Source organism: Pholis gunnellus (genome assembly GCF_910591455.1).
Source record: "Pholis gunnellus genome assembly, chromosome: 13".
Taxonomy (NCBI): Eukaryota; Metazoa; Chordata; class Actinopteri; order Perciformes; family Pholidae; genus Pholis; species Pholis gunnellus.
Window position 1 is genome coordinate 5266787 of NC_136540.1, and position 25253 is coordinate 5292039.

A 25253-nucleotide genomic window follows, 5' to 3' on the forward strand; every position below is an offset into this window, starting at 1 on the left:
AATTGTTGTATTCAGAGGTGAAAAGTTAAAGTTGAACAAGTCAAGTCATACAATGAAAACCCCGCCCACGTAGAGGTAGCTGGTTATGGTAAATTATTTAAATCCTACCCTGCTTTATGGTCTGTGTGACTCTAAATGGACCATCATTTACTAAATGAACATCATGCTGTATGAAAGAAGACTTGAAACTAGAGATTGAGACCATAAACTCATGTTTACATTGTTTTCTGAGGTAATAAATCAAGAGAGAAGTAGTTATTTCCTCATAGACTTCTATACAACCAGAGGAGTCGCCCCCTGCTGGTCATTAGAGAGAATGCCGCTTTAAGGCACATCACCATTGACTTCACTTTTCAGAACTGCCCCCCTAAAATCCAGGAATGAGTCAGCAATTGTCTGGAAGTCAATGTTTTGGTTAAATGTCTGAAATAAGGTCTGCGGTTAACACAATCCAAAGAGATTTTAAAATCAGATGAAAAGTTCCCGATGGCTTTTTGTTGAGGGAACCATGATGCTAACTTCCTGTTGGCCTACAGAAGTAAGTCATCCCTGCAGCACTTTATAGGGTAGATGAGGGATGTTCCTTGGCATGCAGTTAGTTGTCAGACAAAAGTTTAGAATAACAGATCTGGAACGGTCCGTCCCTGGTGGTCTCTCCAGCTGACTCATTATAAAAACCTAAAAGTAGCTTCTAATGGCTTCCAGCTAAATCACACTGAAGATTCTATATCCATACTCTACTCTATTCCTTCTGTTTAATGTGAGAAACCGTGAGAAACAGTAAAGACACACAACGTTTTAATAAAAGACACTGTTTATTAAAGTGTTTGATATCTTGTAGAAAGAGCACAAAATGTGAAATAACAGTAATAATTTAAACACTATATAAATAAAAACAACATGGACATGATTTGGAGGAAATATGTTTTTCTGTCAGGTTTGAAGGAAATAAAAACATTTTGGATGGAAAGAACAAAGAATGATGTGACAGGAGTATTTAAATAGTTTAAACACAAAGTTGTTAGCGATGAAGATACAGTAAAGTCAATTTGTGTCTGAAAGACTGATGGTAACCAACAGCTGTTTCCCAAATTAACCTCTAAATACTGAGTTTGAATCACCAAAAGTAATTTTTCAAAATAATATCACTTTTTCTTCTTTCTGTAGCTGCTTCATATTCAGAAACGTTAAATGTATGTATTCTCTCTTAAAGATATGTATATGTGACCTGCTATGACACCATCTTTAAAGGTTTTTAATCACACTTTCTGTATGTTTTTGTGTTTTTAACAGATAAGATATTAGCTAAATTAAATAAGGGCTTATCTGTATCACCACCAACGCTAATTTTTTTACTTTGAAAAGCTGAAAAACTCTTCTGCTGAGTGGAGCAGTTTAGGGGAATGTGACCAAAAACACACAAGTAACAAGTATTAGTTTTTGGTATCAGTGGAAAAAAAGATGGACTCACACATTTGGATCGACAGGTTACTTGAATTAGATGAGACTGATAAAGCTGCGTTTTAGTTAATAGAACACTTTTGTTACATTCTTATCTTAATTGACCCTTTGCTAAGCTCCGTCCCTCGAACGCACACTGGCAGCATCTTTTTTTTGTGAAATTCATTTGAATGACAATATAAAACGCAAATGATATGCGAAAAACCTACACTACAATTTGTTTCCACAACACTGCGAATAAAGACATCAACCAATCACGGACATAATCAAAGCATACACTATCGTGTCTGTGGTCCAAAACATCAAACTTTATTACTCCTCTCAACCTTGACAAAGGCAGCACAAGCCAGATCCACTCCTTCCGTTCTTACCTTTCACAATAAAAGCCCTAGACATGTACACCGTAACTGTTTCCAGAGGGAACTCAAATTCATTCTGAGCGTTTTGCTAAAAGGAAACTCAATAAAATAACTTACAGCAGCTTTAGGCCTTTAAACTGAGATCTGTAGCTTTAGCTTCTATCTTTAATGCAGGAAGTGAAGTTAGTGACAGTGTGGTCTCCATTGTAACTCTGAGAGCTGTAGTAGAGGAGTAGCGGCAGGAGGCGGGGCTTAGCTTAGGGTTCACTTATTCGAATAAAGTGTGTGGATGCATGACGGAGAACCTCGTTCTGTATCTTCTGGTTAAAAAAAGACAAAGTGTTGCCAAGATGAAGGCATTAATCCAGGTGTGTGTGTGTGTGTGTGTGTGTGTGTGTTTGTGTTTTTTTTGCTGTTCTGTAGGTGTGGTTCAAACTTCAGTCCATTTCTCTTAAGCCACATGGTCTCCTGAACTCTTGGCCACGCTCGTGAATCCACTTGTTTGACACTGAAAAAAACAGAAAAACAAAACAAAAAACACTTAAAATAGCCTCTATATTAGAAAACAGAAACACACGACAAGCCTTCACTACTTACATTCTTCATGTCGGCATGAGGTGAAAGCATTGCCCCAGAAAGGTTTAGTGTATGTTTGTAATGGAGCATGAAATGTGAAGATCAACACTGACTGATATCAGTCCTGTTCATAAAAACATGATTTGACATGTAACTTAATTAAACTACTGTTAAATCATTTTTTAGGTGTACATTTATGAGGATAATTAATTTAAAAAAAGACACAATTCAGTCCCGCCTACACCGGAGGGGAAAAAAATGAATCGCTGTCTATTGACTTTGTGTTTTTGCGACGGTGTCTCCGTCAATTTCTCCAAGCAAACAACAGAAAAATGCCTAAAAGCTGCTGTGTGGTGGGATGAACTCCCAACAACTGGACACGTGAACTTGTTTTTGTTGATTTGACGGTAAAGTGATTAAAAACATACTAATGCTGGTGTTATTGACATCTCTCACCAAATCAATAAAAATCATTATTTCATGGTTGAAGATGTCTCAGTATGACATCTACTGGTTTAAATCAGCAGTAAGTGAGGTGGAGGAACCGCGGGGTGTAACACATGTCTCATTTCGGGTCTAATAAACTCTTGTTCAAGCTACTGACGCTGTCATATTTGTCATCGTTGCGTTGGGCGTGGTTTCATCGCTCAGCCCTTTGCCAACTTTTCACGTATTTAAAAAAAAAAAATGATGAAGTGGGTGGCTCAGACCTACAACTAACATTTGTTACTCAGGTTTTTGTTTTATCGGATGTAACGGATAATAGTGGAACACATTATTATGAGCTTGATTTCACCCATCTTCTTACAAAAAACTAATGCCATTCAATGTATCAATATATCCAGATATAATACAGTTCTCTTTCTGTTTGTTTGTCTGTCCTATGTAACAAACCTTGTACTAGTGTCTTAATGTGTGATGCATGTGAACTTTGACTCACCCCATTTACTCCCTACTAACACGGGACAGGCTGCGTGTCTGGTCCGATAGTCTCCCTCCCCACTCTTGAACAGATTGTACCAGAACACCGCCGTCCCCTGTGGAGAAATGGAAACAAATGGAAATATTATGGCGACATCCAAAGTGCACAAGAGAGAAGGGAAGAGTAAACACACTCAACACACTGTGAAGACAAACTCCGTGTTGTTTTTACCTTTCTGGGCCTGATTGCTGCCCCAAAGTCGGGGAAGACGGTGGCACCTCCCGCCTCCACGTCACTCATCTGAGAAAAGACAACAAACACTTGGAAACTTTCTTTGTATTTTTCTTTAAAAAATAAACTCTGCTATTCAACAATCCTCAAAGGATGCCTTATCTGTGTTTGTTTTTTAGCAAGATACTGTATACATTTGTTTCACTTAACAGCATATAATAATGATGATAATATATCATTACTTTTAAGTAACCCAGATGTGATAATAATGCAAATAATATTCATTTTGAATATGTGTATTCATCCAGAAATACAAGTGGATGTTTACCCAACACATAAAAAATGATGTCATTAAAAGTAATTTAATTAAAAAAAAAAAAAAATATGGCAGATGTTGTTAACACGCCAGCAATACTATTTGTATCCAGGCGGAATAGAAAATGTGTCTGTTTACACCCAAACTACGACTAAATCTTTCTGCCACCAAGAACCAATCTCACCCAGTTAATGTGAGAAACTCCTGAAACCCCTTGATGAGTGGTATGTGAGAGTAAAAACACAAGCTCTTTTGAGAAATAAAGTGCACAAAATGACAAGTCACACATCTTTTCATAACAAAGGAGTGCAAGAAGGTTTCTATGTTCACTACAGAGAGAAGACTAGAAAGACTAAAGAAATACTCAAGCAGAGCAAAAGAGAAGAGAATACGGTCTTTTAAACGCTAGCTATTAGCTTGAGCTAATTAAAAGCGCAACGGCCATCGCGAGTCAAAAACGGTGAAATTCGGCTAAATGTTAAAGTGACGTAGACCGAGCCCATGTGGTGCTTTTGATGCTAACCGTAACTGAGAGAGTAGAAAGAGTGGCTTCTACATCAGCATGTTAATGGAGGATGGCCAATACAACTCTCAAACAATATGTACTGGAACTGATTGACAAAAAAAACTTCTGAGATATTTGTCTGCAAAGTTTCTCAGTCACGCAGGTGATGGGATTATCATCTCTGCAAAAATCTGTAGAAATAATTACAGCCTCTTGCCCCATTACATCGAGCATCTCTAGGTTTTGAAATACATGACTGCAATGCCACACTAAAGGCCAAAATCAAAGTCAATCAATCCAAGTCCCAGATTGAACCAGAGCTCGTGCATTTGCTCATGAGGCTGAAACAAAAGACTTTAGGGGCGTTGCTACACGGCGACTGGATGCACGTACTCACGTAGTTCAAAAAAGTCGCCACACGATTTCCAGTGCCTAATCTTTTGAAAGCATCGGGCTCATCTTTCTACAGAAAGACGAAATTCAAGAAGAAAAAAAATACATGATGAAAAAAATACCGCTCGTTTGCACGCACGTGTACTTACGTAGTTTAGGAAGGTAGCGAGTCTATTTCCGTCACGGTTGTTGCCAAAAGGACGCTGCAACAGATGGTTAGAAGGTTTAACCCATCACAAGAAAGACCCACAGTAGGAGCCCGGCCTCTAAAGGCACTGTAACAACATATTATGTAATAACATGGATTCATGTAATAACACATTATGTAATAACACTGCTTCATGTAACAACACATAATGTAATAACACTGCTTTAGGTAATAACACATTATGTAATAACATTGATTCATGTAATAACACATTATGTAATAACACATTATGTCTTCCGTCTCTTCCCGTTTCCTTCACCTACATTCCCCTGGGTCCTAAGTCCCTCCACGTACAGCTTCTTATCGCCCTCTATGTAGCAACGAACATTTATAACAAATACCACACATATTACGCTGATCAGCGTTGCATAATGTGTTTGACCAAAATACCAAAAAAAGAAAAGATTCATTTACATTTTTAAATGAATTTTTTTAGAGTTTTTAAAGTTGTTTTGTTTGGAATATGTATAATAAGCATATCATTTAGTTATCGCTACTGAGAATTTAACAAAAAAAAAACATGACGTAGATAGGTTTGCAGTTTTCAAGGTGTATATTTCAAATTGCATCTATTACACACATGAAGATAAAGTTGTGAACACCGGCTGAATATCTATTATCAGAATCATTATAACTGTATTTTAACTGATACTGTGTAAAGGGAATACTGCTGTTAAAAAGAACCTAATTTGTTTAAAGTGTTTGCAAACCAAATGTTATTGCACTTTTGTTCATATAGCAGTACTTTAATAAAATAAAAGTGCGCGATGCACTACTTTTGAATTCATTATTGAATTTTGCGCATTACAATGAGATTAATCGAAAAAAAATCATGCGATTAATCGCAATTAAAAATTGTAATCGTTGCCCGTCACTAACATGATATTTTGATGGAATTAAGACATCATGCACAATTCAAATGGTGAACCTGAGCGGGATATTTCTATAAATATATTGGAATCAAAGGAAACGAACGAGCAGATGAAATTTGCAAAAGAAGCCACAAAAACAATCCACAGTTACATAACAGTTAATTTTAGAAACAGAGATTAATGTGCGAGTCTAATCAAACACAGACTGAAGGAAAGGTGGCAGAAGAAGTGGGAAGGAGAGAGAACGAAGGGGTGGTTTCATAGAATTCAAATAAAAGTTGTTGGTGTCCCACACAGCCCTGATAAAGGCCTACAAAACCAAATATCTAAAGACCGATAAGGTCGGCCCTTTGCACATGGCGCCATGTGATGGCGCCATCAAATAAATACACTAATAAAAGAATATAAAGTCTCTTATTATCAAGCTTGTTTCAATTAAAATATCTATATAAATGCTAATGTTGCACAGCCAACAATGTGCAACAAACTCCTCATAATAAATAAAAAACACGTTCATTTAGAGTGATGTTGATAAATCTTTTGACTTCTTCATATTTCTGTCACTCTCACAGAGAAGTGAACTCACCCGTGAGAAGTCGTAATGTGGCTCGTACTGTCCTCCAACTCCATAGTTAGCCACCTGGTGATCCATCGACAAAGAGGATTTATTATTCAAATAATTACACAAAAAAAGACTTCACTGGCACCTTCAATGCATGTATATGTAGCTTTAAAACTTGTGTTTTATTAGTTGATACAAAATAATGTAACCTGACATACTTAGATCTGAAGAACATCAGTTAAGGAAACACTGCTGTTGAAGTTTTTAAATGTGATTTATTCACAAACTGGAGTTCTTACTTCCACTTGTGTGCACATGATTATGGATGTCAGATTTGTGTGTAACATGTGATGATGTAATACTGGAAGTATGACATCACCTGTAGTAACTCTGCAGTGTCGACCTCGAGGCCTGTGATGTCTTCTATTCTCTGGTTGACTCTGACAATAACCGGGTCGTCCACTTCTTCCAACCAGGCACTGAACACACAAAGACGTGCACGTGTGTGAGCCCACAGTACAGTGCAAACACACACACACAGACACACCGAAAATATCCGACTTCCTACGAAGGAAAAGTGAAACTGAACGCCACTCAAAGAGTTGCTACTTGTAAACCTTCCCCGAGCAGTTTTCCCACAACAACTGATGCTCCCATTGTAAACAATAAACCACCAACTGAAAGGCGACTTTATGTATATCTGCCTGTTAATTTAATAGTTAGTTTAATTAAAACGACACGTATCATCATACAGTGAAACCTGTTCTGCATGCAAATTGGGAAAATACAACGCCAACGTCATTAGGAAGCTGGTTACAGTAAACAATCTTTGAACGTTATCTTCTCTGCACAAAAGATATCCGGGAAAACGATAAAAACGCCTAAAACACGTGGAGGCTACACGTGTGAGAGTCAGCCTTGTTTTTTAATGTTGGAGCGCTTCGAGGTCCATAGACGGAAATTTAAACGAATAAAAGTCTGATTAGTCTGGAGTGCATTATTATTATTACCGTTACCTTCAGACAGACGTTACAGAGCCAGAAAACGTCTTTAACACTCCAACTAAAAAACAAGTTACTTCTTGTTTTTGTTGTACTTTTGTTCCGTGTACTCTGTGTTTCTCTTCCGTCTTATAATTCCTGTGTTTATTCATACATATTTATTTTATCTCTCGGGGTATGAGCAACATTTGGCATGTTTGATTTTTGATTCTGACCTCATTGGTGTAAAGCTGTGACGTCTGTCGGCTCTGAATTGTCTTCAGCAGATTGAAGCTGTTTGCAGCTCTAATGCTCAACCTGAATTTACCCTTTTGGGACATTAAAGTACATCTAATCTTATATTATCTTACAATAACTTGTTGGTAACTTGTTAAAGTACTATTTCATCAGAGGCTTTTGTTTTGTATTGGCCTCGTCATTTTCAATGTTAAGCGTTTTTAACAAAAAGCTCATGAGGTTCTTTGTAAAAACAAGTAGAAATGTTGAAATCACCGATCACATTTCACAGTAAACAGGTCGTTCTTGTCAAAGAACAGCAAAGAACAGCTCAAATAATGTTAGAAAAGAGTGAAGAATTATTAAAAAAAAAGTACCTTGGAGTACCTTGGTTTACACTGCAAATGGTAAATATGATAAATGATGAAAGCTGATAATAATGAGCTTTAAACATGTATTAATGACTAAAAAGAACCTTTTGGATACTCTGTAGTTGGCTGTGGTCAGGGTGCCTGTTTTGGGGTCACGGACTGTCGCTCTGGCAAGCTGAAAAATAAAAACACAGAAATAAAGTGTCACAATCATTACATCTCAGAGTTTGTCCACTCTTTTCTTAAACATGAAGGTATACCGAGACATATATCTTTTGTTGTATGTCTCATGTTAAGTGCAGACTTCTTCAGATTTATTATTACTATGTATTCTCAGTCTCACCCTGGGTTTAGCCAGCTGCTTGATCTTCTCAGTCTCCTGGTGTGACAGCACCTCCAGGTAGCGTACGATGTGCGGACTGTCCCACTCGTCCTCCTCCTTCATGGGCTTCAGCAGCAGACGAGGGTTCCTCTTCCCGTCATGGTAGCGGCAGAACAAGCGGCTTCGTCGCGCGTCGTTCTGGTGAAACGGAGAAGATGAACAGAGAATGTTTTTATTTTAAGAGAGGCTCGATTTAGGAGGGACTGAAAAGTTCTTGTAGGATTATAATGTGATTCAATAAATTCCTTTAATCATCGTTGAAGCTCTAATCTAAGATCAGAATGATCGATCTGCTCAATATAAATTATTTTAGACCAAAAGCATTTGTGTCGTGAAAATAAGCACACAAGCATCATTTGATGGACGTGATCAAACTATTAGGGACTATTAGGGAAAAAATGTTTTATGCACAATTTTCAGATTTTATTTTGCTTCCATAACTTGTAAGAAAACATCCTAAATACACATTCAGCTGTTTATTTCACTACTTTGTTTATTTGTAGATTTCTCTTAAATCCACCAAACGTTACCATTACATAATGCCTCATTTGGACATTTAAACATAATATTTTAGAAAACTTATAATACAAAAAAGAATCATCTTAATGTCAGTAATGAACTGGTGAAGTTTCATGGCGATATCTATGAGTTAATTGTTTTACCCTATTCACCTGTAGTGTCTTAATTCAACAAAATGTTATCACTTCAGATTGCACGTTAAGATAAAAGTATTTCTTTACATTACAAACGACCTACTTCTCAATATGCTCACCATTTGGAGCCCCTCTCCTCTGCAGAGGGCCTCGTAGGTCTCTCTCTCTGGGAGGTGGTCTTTGGGTCTGCGGTAGGTTCCCAGCAGGATGGGCTCCTCAGAGGCCGGCTTGTAGTCCTGGTTCTGCTCTTTGAGCTCCTTCGACAGTAACCCCTCGAAGTAACGCAGGTTTCCTCCTGCTCTCTGGTGGCCGGGGGCTGTCAGTACAAGAAGAGTGTAATTGTTAGTGGATCAACTCTGAACTGAGGTTTAAAAATCTGTAGAGTTTACTTCACGGTTTAATAAAGACGATTAACTAGAATGGCAGCTGCATGATGAGTACTTTTACTTTCGGTACTTTATGTACATATGTTGGTACTACTTGGTACTTTTGAGTAACTTTTCATAATGCAGGACTTAGGCTTGTACTGGAGTATTTCATGGTGATGTATTGCTATGTTTCCTTATGTAAGTGATCTTAATTCTGCGCTCCCTATTTTCCAGTTAGGTTCTGATTTGCTTAACCTGGCCTTTACCTTGCTTCCTGCTTTTTCTTCATCATTTACAGATTCCTGTATTTAATGCATGTACGAGCTGTTACATGTGAATATTAAATGCTACTATTGTGGCACTAAAGCAGGTCTACGCCTGCTACATCTGCTCTGGCTTAAGTTATTGCGATTGACACGTAAACGAGCGCACCACAGATCTTAAAATGATGGTCTGCAGCTGTCAACGCACACCCTCGATGCAGAGACTGAAATAACAGAAACCACGAGCTCTTACTTCGGATGGACAACACCCTGCAACTCTGGCACAGAGCACCACTGCAGAGAGAGAGGAGGGTGAACGGTAGTGATTAGTGAAACAGCAAACCCATCCATTACCTCACAGTGGAGGAGTGTACCGGTCAGCTAGCCGGTGTCTGTATGCGTTACGGGAGGGAAAGATTCAACAGTGCTCATTAAATACAAGAGCTATTCTAGACTTCTAAAGAGCATGAACCCATTCACCCGTCCTCTATGGTCACAAGAAAGACTGAGATGAATGAGTACAGGAACTTAACTGACGTCGTATTGGTAAATGGTTGAGTGTGAGAGGCTGCGAGAGCTTGAAATGGCATAAATACAAATGGGCCAGCTCCATGTCCATAGCTCCATAGACATTTTATTTAATTGTGGGTTTTTATTTTATATTTTTTGCTCCTGGATTCTAACGTCTTCCAGGCTTCTTGCCTCTTGAGATGAGAGGTTATTGTCAAATATTCGATTTAATCGTGTTTTTATCAAAACAGCTTCTATACGCAAAAATTAAAATAAATGGTGGATGATTAATAAACCAGGTGTGTGTGATAAAGCCTACGGTTGCATTCAGTGTGTGAAATACTTGATTGACACTTTAAGACCTTCCTGAAAGCCTCAATAGCAAAACTTCAAAGGGAAGTCTCTAAAATCATGAGATAATTATTGTAAATAACATAAATAAATAACATTTAAGTATTATTAGAGAGAGCAAGCGAGGATTTTCCGCAACCAGTGAACAGAAGTGACCATATTAGGACTGAGGAGGAGTGACGTAGAGACGCTGTATACATCTCTGGTAGTGACCTGTCAATCACTGTGTAGCCCCGCCCTAAAGCATACCCTGCTTTATGGTCTGTTTGACTCTAAATGGACCATCATTTACTAAATGAACATCATACTGTATTGAAGAAGACTTGAAACTAGAGATTGAGACCATAAACTCATGTTTACAATGTTTACTGAGGTAATAAATCAAGAGAGAAGTAGAGTCATTTTCTCATAGACTTCTATACAACCAGAGGAGTCGCCCCCTGGTGGACATTAGAGAGAATGCAGCTTTAAGACACTTCCCTCAGGAAGAGTCTGCAGAATTGTTCATAAAGGGATGCGAGAGATCCCTCAAACACGATATGACAGTGGAACAGCTCTAAACTCTGTGATTTTATCTTACATCATCTGCACAACTTACAGATAGCCACCAGCCGCCGTGTCAGCTCGATGGCTCGAGGCAGGTCTCCCATCTGGTAGACGGAGTAGCTGAGGTAATCCAAAATGTCCGACTTGGAAGACACGGACTCCTCCCCGCCATCCAGCTGCTTCAGGGCCTGCTGCATCCACAGCACAGAGTGGTAATAGTCTGCGTCGTTGTACGCCGTCTTCCCCATATCGAAGCAGTCGTCCACCGTCAGTAAGATGTTGGAGTGCATACCTGGGGCAAGATTCAATACACCAACAATCATGACGTATTCATCACATTTTAGTCATCAAACGTGGATCATGTTTGAAGACTGAAATTTTGAGTATTTATGATATTTATTTTTCTAATTCAGATGCTCAAAATATATTTAGTATTTCCGTTTAGATTACTTACCTATATTGTGCATATTTCCTTGCATGGGATTCCTAAAGTCTGTCTTATCTTTCGTCTTTTTTTATGATTAACTTATGAATCTAATCTAATTATTGTCCTCTGGTGCCCACCTGCTTTAGCTTTCTATGTTTCTGCAGAATTTAGCATAATCTTAAACATGAAAATGCTATTTTCTACCTCAGTAGGCATCCGATTTGTCCCTTTTTGGACATTTATTAGTTATAAATTGAAAGTTGTTTGATGGCTGGCAGGTTGAGACATGCAGTCGGTCATCTAAGGTTATGGATTCTGGCTCAGCATCAAGAGCTACGAGCACAAATGCTCACAAAAACACAAGTGAACACAGACGCATACCAACATGCAGAAGTGCACACCTTCTCACACCTGTGTTGAGTCAAAATTGTGTTTAGAATGACACTGAACCTCGCGACTTCAAGTGCAATTAAAGTTAACATTTTTTGATCAGTTATGATTTTAAAACCCACTGAGACCCAATATTACCACCTTTGAATGGCTGTATTAGGTTCAGTCTCAACGTTAGAGTAAATATACAGGTATCATCGGTACCAAACAAGGGAAAACTGGCATGATGGTTTTCAGAGGACGCATGTTTTTGCATGCAGTAAAAATGCATGTAAAATGGTAGATTTTAATATTTCTGCCTACTGGGGTCCCTGAAGCTTAGTTTATATGATGAGTGAAACCGGCGTGAGGCGCGTTTCAGAAAAAGACGTAATCACGGCCGTGCACCTGCACATTTTTGTAATTTGGCGCGCACGATCACGGACAATTCGATGCTTAACAAACAGGAGGAGTTAAAAATCTTAATTTGAGTAAATATTTTGAAGCCAAATAAAATAGTTTTGTTCCTTTATAATGGTTTAAATACTAAACCTAATTCTTTACAGTTCTTATATAAAGGTAATAAAGTAGTCCATGTTGGTCTCTAAGGGTTAAAGGCAATATGTGTACAAATAGAGTATTTCTGACTTTGTCTGCTCCCAGTAGGACTATAAAATATGACCACGGTGAAGACAGCAGTGCATGTTAGGTCCTCAGATCTGTGAAGTCCTTTTAAACCTCACTGTGATGAAGGTCCGTATTAAAGAAGCTGAACTTGAGGACAACAGATTCAACATGTGTCCTTGTATGACGCATCTATAACTGAGTCTTTGTTTCCTAACCACACACACAAATCTATCCTCAATCCAATCATTACCCAGAACTAAAGCATTAACTCTGAAATAACACTTATCTCCAACCCCGCCTTAAACCATCTTTAACCTCGAGCCTAAACCCTTGAAGAGGACATAACAACATGATCTTATTTCACAAAAATGTCCAGAACTATTAGTATAAACACACCAGTTTAAAACCATAATGGGTGGGTTCAGTTTGCATTCCTCTCTTTCTTTCGTTAATGACCACACTAGTCTATCTCTCTCAGTGTATTCATGTTCAGTCCTTGGTTACCTGGCAGCTTTCCTCTGGAGAAGGCCTCAGAATCCAGTTGGTACGTGTCCTGAAGACGCATCAACGCCTTGGCTGCACCCGTTTCATCCTCTTCATCTGGGAAGAACTGTCTGTGTATGGACATGTTGGAAATGAACCCTAAAGAGAAAAAGTCAGGTCGGGAATGTCAGGATGGAAGTTAATTAAAGTTACTACTTTCATTTCGGGTTGATTCTGGAGCAGTAGTGTTTCTGAGCACCAGAGCCCCTTTAGAAAACCTTTCATTCTACTGCAGCAGGGTCTGACAGTCTGCCCCTCTCAGTCCTGGTTCTGGGTCTCCCGTTGCCTCCCTTCCTTCCAGCGGGTCCAGCAATGTCTACGGTGGACCGGTCTCTGCTGGAAAATCTGGGTCTGTCTACGGTGGACCGGTCTCTGCTGGAAAATCTGGGTCTGTCTACGGTGGACCGGTCTCTGCTGGAAAATCTGGGTCTGTCTACGGTGGACCAGTCTCTGCTAGAGGATCTGGGTCTGTCCACGGTGGACTGGTCTCTGCTGGAGGATCTGGGTCTGTCCACGGTGGACCGGTCTCTGCTAGAGGATCTGGGTCTGTCCAGGGGGGACCAGTCTCTGCTAGAGGATCTGGGTCTGTCCAGGGGGGACCAGTCTCTGCTGGAGGATCTGGGTCTGTCCACGGTGGACATTGGTTGTTATTTCATCACAACCTGCTGCTCAGTTAATCCTGAGAGTTCATAAAGAAACTCCAGAGGGCTGATGTGACATTTTCACTTCATGTCTTTCTGTGATTTGCACGACTTGTGACGCATGAATGAGCCTTTACTGCATATGATGACCGAGTGGCAAAAGTCCAGATTACATTTTTCTATTTTCAGTTTCAATGTTTCTTTCAACTTTCTTTATCTTTAAGGCAAAGTGAACACACTCGTGTCTCCAAAACATAAAGCGGAAGAATCCATTCTCTTTATAAAACATTAAACTACCGTACGTCTTCGTAAGGTTTACATCCAGTGTCTCTCTAGTCTCTCTCTGCCTCACGGCCACGAACACACACTCATGACTGTATGACACATATTTCCAGCTATCTGCCTCACAGACGTTCAGGTCCAAACAGCACACACAAGGACGAGAACACGGCCAAAATATGCAGAGATGGGGAACAGCTGCAGCTGGAACATGACGGCCTCTTATCTCTCTTTGGGAAAGTATTAAGAGATCAGCAGAAACGTCCACACTGCAGCTGCAGTGACTCTCTTATACCGCTCTGCATTTTAAATTAGCTGCTAAGAAAGGAGCCACGTAGAAAGAGTGGTGATTCACCAAATGCTGTCCGAAACATAGATCCAACATGTCTTGGATGCCAACAAGCTGTTCTTTCTAGCACTCTCTCACGATGTTGAAAGCCCCTCTGAGGCCTCTCGTCTTGCTGTTTTAATCTGTCTCCTTCAATCAGATACTTCACTTCCTGCCTTTGGAACACATTTGGAACAATGGGGAGCTAATGTACTCCTTTTTATGAGAAAGTCAGACAAAGGGGCGGAGCATCAGCAGGTGTAGCCGCTTAAAAAAAAACGCAGATACACAAACTCAATTAGCATAAAAGGTGAGGTCATGATTATGCAAATTCAGGTACAGCGAATGGTCAGTCGACTCGCCGCTTCGTATCCTTCATCCAACAGTAGAAACGATGAATAACGGTTGATACGATCACGGTTTCTCATGTACGAGGAGAGACTCTAAATATAAAACATCGCTCAAAGAAAGTAGCTCAGAACGTAGAAACCTCAGCAACGTAAAACCTGTCCACTCCTTCCTTCCTTCCTTCCTTCCTTCCTTCCTTCCTTCCTTCCTTCCTTCCTTTCTTTCCTTACCATCAGAGGGGTTCTGCAGCACCAGAGTCTCCAGTTTCGACCACTCGGTGTTGAGTCTCTTCATCAGCTTGTAGGCGTTCACTGGGTGGGCCAGGTAGCCCTCTGGGTCGGAGGTGGACACTCTGGTCAAAGCGTCCAATTTGTTGGCCCAGCTGTGAGACAGACAGACAGATATTATTAATATTTTTAACATGCAGCTGTACCATTGAGATTATTTAGAACAAACGCTCCACAAGCAGAGATATTTACACTCAGTGAACACATAAACATCTCATTCTAAGGGAACAAAAGTAAAAGAGACAAATATATTTTCATATATAACATTTACGGGTAGTTTAGTCTAGTGGTTCCCAATCTTGAGGTTGCGGCCCCTCAAAGGGCCACAAGATAAATCAGACTAAATAAGACTGGAGAAGATAGTGTCATCATATGAAACTAGACGATCTGATGAATCCATCGGTATCTAAATACTTGAGTGAAGTCTTTAGTCACAGGGTTTGAACGCACCTTTTGACAGCATCAAGCTTGGACTCCTCTGCTTTAATGTAATCCCTCAGAGACAGGACCAACTCTTTTTCTGTGTAGATCAGGTCGGTCATCTGGCCTGCAGAGAGAGACGGATACTGAGGATGAGTCACTGGAGATAAAATCAGCATCAACTTTCTTAATTTAAGGTGTCTTGTTGCTCTCTAATTTTCTTAGAATCAGGTTAAAAAATATGCAGAAGATTTCTTTAAAGAAAGAGATTTTTACAAATTCTATTTAAGGAATCAGTGGACCACAATTATTTCTCATAAAAGCTATTCAGGGTGCCTCAAAATAAACTGACTCCATAACCACTTCCTCCATTTAAACCTTTTTTATGGCAAAGAACAGTCCTGCATTCCTGAGAAAACTCTATTCTCGTCTACATGAGGAACTCTGGTGCTGCTATAAAGTGCAGCAGGGACGATGTACTGAACCTCCCGGACCGGACAACGTCCTGGTAGAGACCTGTCAATCACCGTGTAGCCCCGCCCTAAAGCATACTCTGCTCTATGGTCTGTTTGACTCTAAATGGACCATCATTTACTAAATGAACATCATACTGTGTTGAAGAAGACTTGAAACTAGAGATTGAGACCATAAACTCATGTTCACAATGTTTACTGAGGTAATAAATCAAGAGAGAAGTAGAGTCACTTTCTCATAGACTTCCATACAACCAGAGGAGTCGCCTCAACGTCCTTCAAGTCTCAAAAGGACCAGAAGCTCAAACGTACTGATGGAGGTGAAGATCTCTGCTTGTGTGGTCCAGCAGCAGCAGAGCAGCGTCCAGAGGACGAAGGACAGGAACGTCCTCATTCTGTCTCTTTCAATGACCTGCGAGGACAAAACATCATCACGTCACCAACAGATTCACACAATCAAACAGTCCAACGATTTAAAAATCACCCTCTTATTCTTGAACCGCACGCACATAAAAAACTGTTTGCTTTTACCCCGAGTCAGCACTTTATGCAGTGACGCTGTGTTTCCGTACTAAATTACATGATGGTCTCTCAATATTCAGAGTTTCCAGCATGTTTCCTAGAAATGAGTCACGTATTCCTGCTGGGAGGCTCGTTGTAATCAGAGCCTCTAGTTGTCTTTCAGAGAGAACGAGGACAATGTGGGAAGAGAATAGATAGTGTTACAACTAAATGTATGGAGTATATGTTCATTTTCACCTCTCACAAACACAGCCACAGGAACAAAATGTATATTATCAAATCACAATCTTTAACTTTTTAAATAAAAGCCACATTTTCTCAACGTCTTGTTCTTGTAATGCAATAAAAATAGAAGTTAATTCTCCTTTTCTGCAGTTCAACTTGGCTCCCAGATACTCCCAGAAGAGCTACAATGATGACATTTCCAATAAATGTCTATTTGGCGACAGAGCAACATTATATTCAATTGGAGTCGTGTTTCTGACCACTTGACGAATGTAAGTCTAATATTCACTCTTTTTTAAGGTCCGTCTTCTGTTCTTAAGCCACTAAATGCTCCACTATGTTAACCAGTTAGTCCCCAACTGTGTCCATCTGCTGTTATACAAATACACGATGAGAGTTAAGTTAGATTGTTCTGTTACTAACCTATTGTGTCAACGCGACCGTAGAGTTCAACAAAAGAGCTTAAAAAGGAGGACTAAATGAGTCCAGCTTAGTTTGTGAACTCAGGTGAAAAGTGACACTGCTCCACTTTGTCCTCTTGGAGATGACTGTTTACTGTTGCCATGTGTAAAACATGCACACACACGCACACACACACTTGTGTCGGCACCGCAATCTAATCAAAGGCTTAGAGAGATGGAAGTGGCACCTTAATGATTGTTGTGGTCTGTATCTGCTGCAGAAATCATTTCACTTTCACGACACGTGCTGACGAAGTCGACAAAACGAGTCACGACAAAGAGATTCAGCTTTAAAGCTACAGTTGGCGACTTTAGGAATGATAACCTTTTGTCCGATTTGCTCAAACTGTCACAATTTGACAAATAATCTGTGAATAAATCTCTGCTTCATTTTAAAGCTCCTAATCTTATAAACAAGAGACCTCCTCACCTGAAGAAAGAACCAATCACAGCTCTTTTTCTCTAGCTTCATATCAGCTTTATGCATAACAAAAAAAGTGAATAACATGCTAGCATAGGTCTGATTTTGTCTTATTGTGGTTGTATAAATGTCATTTATGGTGCTGTTAGATTGCTGCCTGACCGACCTGTTAATACAGCTGTGTGTTAAATAAAAACAACGTGCATCCATCAAAATCTGACGTCTGGACTGAGATATTTTCAGAGATGATGACAAGGTGCTGTTAAGATGTTAAGATGTTATAATGTTAAGATGTTAAGGCCGTATTATCTGACAAGAGAATTGTTTTGTTGCTGCTGATTGATGCCAAATGGTACAAACAAACAGTACTGTAGGTGTTAATACTGAAGGGCTGTGAAAGGCCTTTAAAAGTCACTCTGAACTCTAATTTCACTTTCTGCATGCCTTCAAAATGAACTGAAACAAATTATGTTTAACAGCTGCTTTTACGGCTTCATAAACTCAACAGACTTGTTAAAAATGAGTTTTATTACTCTTTAATCCAGCTTTCGTGTTTACAATTATAGTTATTTTGCTGGAATGCACAACATTGTGTGTGTGTCGGTATAATCAAACATCTCTGGACCAAAACTCTCAGAAGAACACATTCTCTTAGGTTTTGGTTCAGGACAAACAGCATTTGATCAGATTCCTCCTCACAGACGAGTCCGTCTGTCGCCCACGTGAAGCAGATCTGTTCTGACTTGTTGGCATGAGGAGGGAACGATAGAGATACGCTGACATACGATATACGAGATGTGGAAATAAAGAATATAAATCAAGCCGTCCTCCTTGAAGATGAATGGATTCAAGCTTCTTTTGACTGAATGTCGGGGAAAATTATTTTATATACAAACTACGTCTGCCTCAATCAGTACTGATCTGATACCAATGTTTAATAAAGATTATACATTAATCAATTAGTTATCAACCAATCGAACTGTTTTGATCATCGTTTCAGATCTGATTCCAGTTCTTAAATGTGAATATATATATATATATATATATAAAAATAAATAACGAACTCCTTTTTCGTGCATATTGAAGAACTTTGTTTCCGCCCGGTAACACGCTCATTGAAGACTAAACACATATTGGTTATGCATGCTTAAACCATGTGCATAATCAGATGGCTTAGCTGCACAACGCATTGCATAAACTATCTGGGATTTTTCAGCCTTCCCCTGTTTGTTTGATGCTTTTTAAATGTATTTCACTTAGTTTGTCCTGCATCAACTAATCAGACCAGCAACGGTTTCTAATTTTAGAATATAAAGTGTTGTAAATCACTCTTTAAAGGAGAGACATTCACAAACAACTCTCATCGGGTCCTTATTTAGCTTCCAACGTGTGACAGAAGTGTGATTTTGGTTTCTTAATGAGTGCCAGCTCAGATAACTACCCACAATCCCCGGCTACAAATGAAAGGACCACATCTCTGCCTCCTTGTAATTTAGGGGCTGTGTGACGGCTCAGCCCAAACACAGCCCCTCCTGTTGTTGTTGCAGGCTGTAACACCCACCATGTCACATTCCTGGAGAGAGGCCTGTTACAGTTACTGCCCCCCCCCCCGCCTTCATCTCTGGCCAACGAGAGGAAACAGCACTGAGGACAGGACGGGTCATGAGAGGACAGACGGCGGTATTTTGAACGGAGACATTGAATGCACCATGTCTTCCTGTGTTCTATGCATTTAAACAAATATGCAAAGGAAACAATAACACACACACCTTTTCCTCAAATTACGACCGCAAAGATGATCAAAATGTAAGATAACACAAACTAAAGTAGACCAAACAGTGTATTCTTGCACAATCTTGGTGCATAATCAAGACAACAACCAACAGGAGATCCTTTCTAGTCAGTTTCTCCAGACTTTTTGCTGTTTTACATGAAGGTGAGGCTCCAGATGAAGAGATAAGAAACCACAGGAACACTCTCTCTGGACAAGCAGGCAGGACCAAAGGTCTCCAATGGGGAAAGGGTTTCTTTTAGGAGCAAACGTCTCCTCTAAAAACAGTAAAACTTCCAACATCTGCAGTTGGTCTGTTCTTCCTTTAGCTTCTTTTCTTTTCTCACTTGACAACAAATCCAATGTGGAAAAACCTGGCTGGAAAGAGCAACAAGCTGTCTTTGGGTCACACAAGAGCCAATTGGGGAAGATGTTCAAATACATTTTTTTTACTGTTTTGAGGGAAAGCAGATGAAAAAAATAGGTCAAGAGGTCTGAAAACTGGGAACATAAAGGTTTAGAAAGATGCGCTTTAGATTTAAACAGAGAGTTTAAAAATATATATAATTTTTATAAAGACAAATCTGTAAATTAATTGTGATTTATGGGTGTTTTGCTGGATGTAAACACAGTTTACGTTACTAAAGAATGAGAGTTAAATATCACAAAACTGAAGCTCTCAAAGTCGAGATGCTCATCAACACTTTCTCTCCACACTGAGAAGCCTCTAAGTGGTGAACTGAGATCCAAACAAACAAATGGTTGACAGGTTTTCTTCTCACTGATGTTAATCGGTAAGCAGGGCTGGCATGTACTTACTCTCCACACACACACACACACACACACACACACACACACACACACACACACACACACACACACACACAGTCAGTCATGCTGACACACGTGTGCAAACTGATGCATAGATATTATGCAATACGCCACATAAAGTATTCACAGGCCATGAGCGTGCTCAGACAATCCTGAGATTTAACTCGCTGCTCCAGCAGAGAAAACTATTTCAGATTCAAAAGTTGAAACTTGTCATTGTTGAGTGGATAGAAGACAAATAGCTCCAACTACACTTAAACTGGTCCTGAACCAGTCTCAGTGTAGTCCTGATCCTCTAGAAGACCTCCATCAGTAAAGGGACCATCAGAGAGAAGATGGTCTATTTCTATAGAGTTATTCTTAAAGCTCGTCATCAGTGCCACCGGGTCAGATTCTGGTGAAACCAAATGAACTCATGCAGGTTCACCAGAAACTCCTCCAGCAGAGACCGGTCCACTGTGGACAGACCCAGATCCTCCAGCAAAGACTGGTCCACCGTGGACAGACCCAGATCCTCCAGCAGAGACCGGTCCACCGTGGACAGACCCAGATCCTCCAGCAGAGACCGGTCCACTGTGGACAGACCCAGATCCTCCAGCAAAGACTGGTCCACCGTGGACAGACCCAGATCCTCCAGCAGAGACCGGTCCACCGTGGACAGACCCAGATCCTCCAGCAGAGACCGGTCCACCGTGGAGAGGAGGGGGGAGGAGGAGAGCTCACCTCCCGGCAGCAGCAGCGTCGTCGTCGTCGTCGTCCCCCCCTCCTCCTCCTCCTCCTCCTCCTCCTCCTCCTCCTCCTCCTCCTCCTCCTCCTCCTCCTCCAGCAGAGCTTCTCCTCTCTGGGAGTCAACACCGACACCACGCTGCTGGAGACCCAGGACGTATTGCTGGACCCGCTGGAGGGGAGGGAGGCAACGGGAGACCCAGAACCAGGACTGAGAGGAGCAGACTGTCAGACCCTGATGCAGTAGAATGAGAGGTTTTCTAAAGGGACTCTGGTGAAACACTACCACTTCAGTCCACAAGGACTTTTGCTCCGACTTTCACTTCCACTCAACATCACATGAGGGGTTAAGAATCATTTCTAGTTTTGCAACAATTTCGCAACTTCATCCAGTCAACCAATAGAAACACATTGTACTGTCTCTCTGATCCGGGACAAAGGAAGTGAGCGTTTCCAACATCGTTTATCAGACCTCTGAACTCGACAACAAAATACAGTAACGGGTTAAAAAGTATTCAAAGTGCACGTCCAAGATTTCTGCTGATATGTGGTTGACATTAATACAAATATGCTTCAGATGCAATGAGAGCTGAAACATCTGGCGCCGTACTGCAGCTAAAATTAGGCTGTATCTGTTTTACTCTGAATGACAACCATTTCTAAACACACACACACACACACATTCTTTTTACTGGTATGTAAACACTGAAGGCGGCTTATATAAATGATGTTTAATAAAAGAAAAGACAGTCATGTCGTAGTGAATTTAAACCAGCCAGACATTCAGATAAGCATCGCTTCAATATTTATGATTAAAAAAACCCAGAAGAATATAGATAGACATATGAGAGATCGGAGATATGATTTAATAAAGCAGCCGTATCTAAAATTACATCTTCCTCTTTAGAGTGCATGTCACCTGCCTTACAGCCCAATTCATGCTGACAGATTTATAGCATCGCTCTTTGTGTTGCCTGTCCAATTATACTAAATCAAATTTCTGCCATTGAATGACATATAAATGGCTGCAGGGCGTCTTTCACCTGGCGTGTGTACGCAACCCTTTTATTCTAGGACTGTGTGTGCAGGGATGTTTTACGGTATTTGCAGAGGGTGGAGAAAGCTAATGTCTTTGTCTATTTTCAAAGCTAACAGGAAAAGCATCACACTGGACTGTGTAATGAACCGGAAACAGGAGAAGAAATGGCGAGCTAGCAAGCTAACTAGCCAGCCAGCTGCCAAATTAGTTGTAATTTTACAGCTTAAATATTTCAGCCACATTCTCTTGTCACAGCGTAAGAAAACACATTGCTGTCAACAGATGAGTGACAACTTTGTCCGGCTCATTTTCTGTAACCAGTGTAGCATTAAAGCATGGTGGGACTAGCAAGCTAGCTAACTAAGTAGCTAATTGTACACTGGTTAGCTAGCTAGCTTGGTAATTTCACCATGCTTTAATGCTACACTATTGACTGATTAGAACCATAGACTGTTTATAACAAGTGGACGTGGTCATCGTGACGTCACCCATTGGTTTGTGGACGTTTTGAAAGCCTCGATCTCAGCAATTTTGGCGTCGCCATTTTGGGTTACGGCATACTCTGCTTTATGGTCTGTTTGACTCTACATGGACCATCATTTACTAAATGAACATCATGCTGTAATGAAGAAGACTTGCAACTAGAGATTGAGACCATAAACTCATGTTTACAATGTTTACTGAGGTAATAAATCAAGAGAGAAGTAGAGTCATTTTCTCATAGACTTCTATATAACCAGAGGAGTCGCCCCCTGATGGACACTAGAGAGAATGCAGGCTTCACTTTTCAGACCCAGAGGTCATTCTACTCTACTCCTACTCTACTTCTACTGTAGTAGCCCAAATTAAATGACACATGACCTCTTTTTAACCATCCTCAGACTCTTGAAACAATTCTGGAGAGGATTTTCATTTCTCTATCTGGATAGCAAACCATCCCGGTGACGTCACACAGTCATTCCCCAACACTTTTAGGGTCCCCCCCACCATTAATGTCCTTCACGCGCAGACGTTTGTATTAAACAGCAGCAACGTTCAAATTACTCGCGCATGCGGGATGAACACCGTTGTGAGATGCTTTTTGCCACACAAATAATAATAAAAAGTTAGTATAAAACTTTCACAAAACTTTCTCTTTCCACCTATTTTTCGCTGCTTTTAGAAACGTGGAAACAAACATGTCGGGAGATAAATACACGGCAACAACGAGCCGTTGGTACTCGTACCTTCACGGGTACCACACAAAGTCTCCTGTGTCTGGTACCCCCCCCCCTACTAAACCTGTTGAACGCAGTTATTGACAACCATCACAACATGTTCGACAGGCAGCGCGAGCTTCAACGGTTCAGTGACGTAAACGTTGTTTTCGTATATCGAACGTTGTTATCTTACCGTTATTCTCTCGCGACCTACAGAGGGACGTCACACGCTGGTATGCGGACGCAGTGTCAGTTGGCACACCGGGGTTATGAACAGGACGGAGAGGGTCTGAGGGTTTTGACGCTGCCACGTACAGAACCTCCAGGAGGGGTTACCGTAATACTGCAAGTAGACACGCAGGGACATTCTTCTACGAGTTTTGCCCTCAAGTGCGCCTCAGAAACTCTGATTTCTGATATTTAGGTTAGAAAAAAAGAGATTTTCTTTTACACAGTAGAAGCTCCATTATGTTTGTTTTAAGAATTAACTATACCAGGACTAGAACCATTAATGCTTTAAGAGCCAGTTGTGGAAAAAAAGACACTTTCCTTACAGTTAAATTACACTGTTGTTTGGTTAAATCTACTGTTTAGTTAGTTGATTTAATATTATTATATTTCATTGTATATATTATGCATTGTATATCTAATATTTTACTCTGTTATTCTTAATGTATATATTGTGCATTTGATATTTGCATTTGATATTATCTATCCACCCCTCCATCTATCTATCTAATACAATACAAGATAAGATTTTTTTCTGTAGACCTGTGTTTTATTCCCCAGTATCTAAATATCGTATATTATAATCAATAAGAGCCTCTTTAAATAAAAACAAAACAACGCACTTTTGCCTCTACAGTTCAATCTTTTAGAATGTTTACGGTAATGGAATCCGTGCAGTCGGTCACGTTTACAGTTTGGATCTGAGTTCCTGAGTCTGTTCTGGATCTACTGAACACCATCTGGAAAAAAAGGAACCATGTGGACATGGCTTTTCAATTACGTCTGGTTCTGGAAGTTTCTGTGTTCTGTTTGTGGGCTTCATCTCTCTCTGGTGTTTCTGTATTATCTGCATGTGGGACTAAAGGGAGAAATAGGATTTTATTTAATCCCACATAGATTGGACACACTAATCAAAACTACTATTGTAAGAGGACCACATGTCTTCATTAGAGCAACATACTGTAACGTATATACTGTAAAATATTGGCAGAAAGATCAGTGTACATTGTGGGACATTTTCTATATTAGATCATTTAAATATGAACATATTCATGCACAATTTGACACTTTATATGGGGCAACTACAGCTGCCATTATAAAATAATATTTGAATAAATAAATGACTCAATAAAAAAAATAAAAGAATAAAATGTAGAAATAAAAGCCCCTGTTATCAAACAATTGTGCAGGTTAATGTGAAAATATATAAATGTGCACAAAAATAGAAAATATAAATAAATAACGTGTAAATGTATTTATCTATGTGAAGAATTACTTATTTTGTATTAATTAATTTTCATAATTAATTACATACAAATTTTTAATTGTCTCTTGACATTTATTACATTTTTTATTTATCTTCCTAGTTTATTATTTCTGTGCATAACTACGTATATACTGTCACATTAACCTGCACATTTATTTGATGATTAAGGCTTTTATTTCTACCTTTATTTATGTATTATAATGGCAGATTTATCATCCATATCTGCATTGTCTTTACATTTTTTAAAATATAAAAAATATACATATAGTAGACTACACTATTATATAAAGGACCTCATATTTTTTAATCAGAAATCTCATAACCCTGATAGGTATTATGAGGGTTATGAGATTTTTGATTATAAATATAATCCATAGATTTATATTGCTAAAGATCTTGTGGACACTTGGAATGGACTCACCACAAGATAAATGATAAATATCAGTTCAGCATGAACTTCATCTCTCTATTGGCTTGTTTCTGCCAAACAGTTCACTTCTTTACACATAGAGAAAAGGACCTGGTCCTAAAAGTGAGCCGAGTCGAGCAGAGAAGAACCATAAATGCAGCTTTTGATGCTCTTTTATATTTGTTCACTTAAAGTGACCTTTCACGAATGTTACAATCTCTCTCTCTTACAATCATGAGCCATTTCTCTGAGGGCTGGAATGTTCCTGCTTCGTCTCCTCCAGGACTCCTCATGACTCATCAGAGGAGGCAGAGTGTGTTTAGAGAGAAAGAGCAGACACGTCTGC

The 25253-nt window shown here is 39.7% G+C and overlaps 1 protein-coding gene across 2 annotated transcripts; it reads right to left on the reverse strand.

Annotated features, from left to right (window-relative positions):
- Nucleotides 1-1754: 1754 nt before the first annotated feature.
- Nucleotides 1755-23284, reverse strand: p4ha2 (procollagen-proline, 2-oxoglutarate 4-dioxygenase (proline 4-hydroxylase), alpha polypeptide 2). 2 transcript variants are annotated; one of them, XM_079171598.1, is made up of 15 exons: nt 23197-23284; nt 16121-16220; nt 15366-15462; nt 14859-15010; nt 12994-13131; nt 11119-11358; nt 9148-9344; nt 8337-8513; nt 8098-8168; nt 6785-6884; nt 6430-6483; nt 4913-4966; nt 3550-3618; nt 3337-3433; nt 1755-2328 (listed from the first exon to the last, which is right to left on the reverse strand). In XM_079171598.1, the coding sequence occupies exons 2-15, from the start codon at nt 16200-16202 to the stop codon at nt 2258-2260; spliced, it is 1599 nt and encodes a 532-aa protein (XP_079027724.1). In that variant the 5' UTR covers nt 16203-16220; nt 23197-23284; the 3' UTR covers nt 1755-2257. The 2 variants fall into 2 exon arrangements, 1 of the variants encoding a protein (XP_079027724.1); XR_013767325.1 differs by lacking the exons at nt 1755-2328; nt 3337-3433 and having other exon boundaries at nt 3564-3618; nt 4768-4966.
- Between the last annotated feature and the right edge of the window lie 1969 nt (nt 23285-25253).

Excerpts from the sequence above, each read along its gene's own strand:
- p4ha2 (XM_079171598.1), bottom strand. The coding sequence starts at position 16,202 with ATGAGGACGTTCCTGTCCTTCGTCCTCTGGACGCTGCTCTGCTGCTGC. Across the intron at positions 3,619-4,912 it reads TCGCTACCTTCCTAAACTAC|ATGAGTGACGTGGAGGCGGG; the intron begins GTAAGTACACGT and ends GTCTTTTCTCAG. Across the intron at positions 3,434-3,549 it reads CAGCAATCAGGCCCAGAAAG|GGGACGGCGGTGTTCTGGTA; the intron begins GTAAAAACAACA and ends ATTTCTCCACAG.